General features: G+C 39.9%; 1 protein-coding gene across 1 annotated transcript; it reads right to left on the bottom strand.

Annotated features, from left to right (window-relative positions):
- Positions 1 to 784: 784 nt before the first annotated feature.
- On the bottom strand, positions 785 to 1,795 carry LOC129339903 (olfactory receptor 6X1-like). The gene has a single exon (XM_054994474.1). It carries the CDS (start codon positions 1,793 to 1,795, stop codon positions 785 to 787), a length of 1,011 nt encoding a protein of 336 aa, XP_054850449.1.
- Between the last annotated feature and the right edge of the window lie 1,442 nt (positions 1,796 to 3,237).

Genomic DNA, 3,237 nt, shown 5'->3' with positions numbered 1-3,237 from the left:
TCAAAATGTCCATGAATTGCACATTTATATTTGGTGGATGTCAGCAGATTTTCTACCTTTCACTCTCTTACTGTCCCCAGGTTCACAGTACCTGCCTTCTGCTTTAAGTTGGCAAACGTCAAAATTATGTTTGGAACTGGTAAATGTGCAACATGTTAGAATGTCCAGTTCATACTTCCCTTCCCACTTGCAACTGACTGGGATTAAAAACACCACACACACACACACACACACACACACACACACACACACACACACACACACACACACACACACACACAAAGAGAGCGAGAAAGGCAGCGAGAGAGATGCACCTTGTGCATCAACATTCATTTCCACATGTATTTCATCCATCTGCAAGCATGCAGGTACATATTGGAAACGTATCAAGTGAAGCAGTTTCAAACTGTTCATTGACAAATGAACACAGTGCAAAGGTCAACAATAATAAAATGAAGACTAGCAAAAGCATTAAAACTACTATGGAAAAAAGATGTGGAGAGACGTTCAGATGTGGGGAAGAGGAAGAAGATATGGGGAGTTTCATAAATACCACTAACGTTTGTCTTATGTCTGGAACTTAAATGACTTTTTATACTGATTTGTACAGATATAATTAAAGTCTAATGTGTGCCTTCAGGACTGAAGCTAAGGGTTATGGGTATGGTCAGTGCTTGGATGAGAGAACTGAATTCAGCAGGGGCTTAGATTTGGGAACCTCCAAGGTCCCTTCCAACATTACACCTTCTCCATGGGAGAGCTTCTTAGAAGACATCTGACCATGTCACAACTTGGGGGGGCACCTGGGCCATTTTTTCATTTGCTTCTGCTTCTTCATCATCTCCATGAACGCAAATGGAGGGATATGGCCCCAAATACTCAGTACTTTATTGGCTGATGCTTTGAACTCTTTGTTCCTGATTGTGAAGATAAAAGGGCTTATCATGGGCAAAAAAACTATGATCATGAGGTACATTACTTTATTGATCTGAGTATCACCTTGGGTCGAAGGTCTGAGGTACATAAAAAATGTTGCCCCATAGAGGATGCCGACCACAGTAAGATGAGAAGAGCAGGTGGAAAAGGCTTTTGATCGTCCACTTACAGATGGGATCTGCACTATGGTAGTTATAATGCATGCATAAGAAACCAGCGTAAAGAGAAATGAACCCCACATCACAACAGCACCATAAAGAACACCAATAAGCTCCATCAAGGATGTGTCAGTGCAAACTAATTTCAGAAGTGGCCCAACATCACAGAAGAAGTGGTCCATGACATTGTGCCCACAGTATGGATATGTCCAAACAACAATTGCCTGGAAAAAGTTCAGTGTAAACCCACTGAACCAAGTTATCAATGAAAGGTACAAGCAGATTTCATTCGTCATCTTGGCATTATATGAAAAAGGTTTGCAAATGGCTGCATACCGGTCAAATGACATGACGGTGAGGTTGAAGAACTGTATGGCTCCCATAGAGAAGGCAACATAAGATTGTGCCATACAGCATTTTAAGCAGATTGTGTTTTGGTCCAAGGCAAGGTTGGTCAGCATCTTGGGTACCACTGCAGTGGTGCTCCAGAGTTCAGCCAAGGAGAAGTTGCTGAGGAAGAAATACATGGGCATGTGGAGCTTGGGTTCCATAAAGACAACCGTGATGATTAAACAGTTGCCTGAGACTGAAATGAGGTACATCAGAAGAACAACGGCAAAAAACCCTATCCTTATTCCATGAAGCTCAGGAAAGCCCAGAAGGACAAACTCGGTGATGAATGTTACATTGCTCTCCTCCATCTCTTCTTTCCTTCAAAAGGAAAATAATTAAGCATTTAAATAAGAGAAAGAAAGAAAGAAAGAAAGAAAGAAAGAAAGAAAGAAAGAAAGAAAGAAAGAAAGAAAGAAAGAAAGAAAGAAAGAAAGAAAGAAAGAAAGAAAGAAAGAAAGAAAGAAAGAAAGACTTGATCCCAAGCAGCTGACACCAACCAAAAAAGCATTTGTATATATGTCATCTTTAAATGTACTATTGTATATATATTATCTTAGTTACATCCTGGCACCATTTCTTTAGTGCTAAATCCATATGACTCAAAAGTATCTTATTCAGTCTCCTAATGTAAGTTTCCCAGACATATACCTCTATCAGCTCCTGGCTCACAATTTACGTAGAGCCTTTTCTCTGGCCAGATTTAATGTTGGTTGTTGTGGGTTTTCCGGGCTGTATTGCCGTGGTCTTGGCATTGTAGTTCCTGACGTTTCGCCAGCAGCTGTGGCTGGCATCTTCAAAGGTGTAGCACCAAAAGACAGAGATCTCTCAGTGTCACAGTGTGGAAAAGATGTTGGCAGGTCATTTGTATCTACTCAGGAGGGGTGGGGTTGAGCTGAGTCATCCTGTAAGAGTTTCCCAGGGTGTGGAATGCTAATGGCGGGAGGCTTCACTGTATCCTGAGAAGGTTCTTTTGCATATGGATTGGTGCTTGATGTGCTAATCTTCTCTGCAGGGCTATTGTAGAGTATAGAGTGTTTTGTTAGCCTGGTGTTTTTCAGAACTGGAAACCAGATTTAATGTTTTTCTTTCAGCCATTTTATCTGGGAGATTCCATGGGATTCCTTATTCTAGCAGATGTTGTCCCTGTACGTTGGACTGTGTTGAAACTGTTTCCCACGTCCTTCTCCAGTGTCTTTTTTATTTGGTGCCACGCCAGGATCTTCTACATCCTATATTAGCCCAACTTTTAGAGTTTTCTGATGATTTCAAGATTCATTTTCTGCTTGATAACCCAGATGTGGAAATAACTGAAATAGCAGTCAAGTTTCTCTATGGTATTATGGTTATGTGCCTTGACAAGTAATATTCTATATTAGGTTTTGCGACATTGCTGTTCTGCTTTTATCTTTAATTTTAATCTTACCCTGTATGGATTCGTTTCTGTATCTATTTTTTTTAAAAAATTGATTTACTGATTACTATATTATATATGCCAATAAAAGCTTGGAAACTGAACTGATCTTATTCAGTCAACTTTCTCCAACTCAAGTTTTTTAGGCATGCATCTATATTGCATTTCTAGTACTGCTATGAATATAATTGTCTGTAAAGAGAGAGGGAAAGAACAAATTGATGTACTCCAGAGAACATATGAAAGTTATAAAGACTTGAATGCCCCAGAATATGCCCATTGATTCCTACTTCTTTGTTGGCCACAAGGTAGAAGAACTCTGTTGATAGTTGTGTAGAC

The sequence above is a fragment of the Eublepharis macularius genome, chromosome 12 (assembly GCF_028583425.1).
Source record: "Eublepharis macularius isolate TG4126 chromosome 12, MPM_Emac_v1.0, whole genome shotgun sequence".
NCBI classification, from domain to species: Eukaryota; Metazoa; Chordata; class Lepidosauria; order Squamata; family Eublepharidae; genus Eublepharis; species Eublepharis macularius.
The sequence above is the reverse complement of the archived record's forward strand: the minus strand, read 5'-3'. Positions and strand labels throughout refer to the sequence as shown.

What these genes read in the sequence shown, in the direction of transcription:
- LOC129339903 (XM_054994474.1), bottom strand. Translation starts at nt 1,795, where the DNA reads ATGGAGGAGAGCAATGTAACATTCATCACCGAGTTTGTCCTTCTGGGC.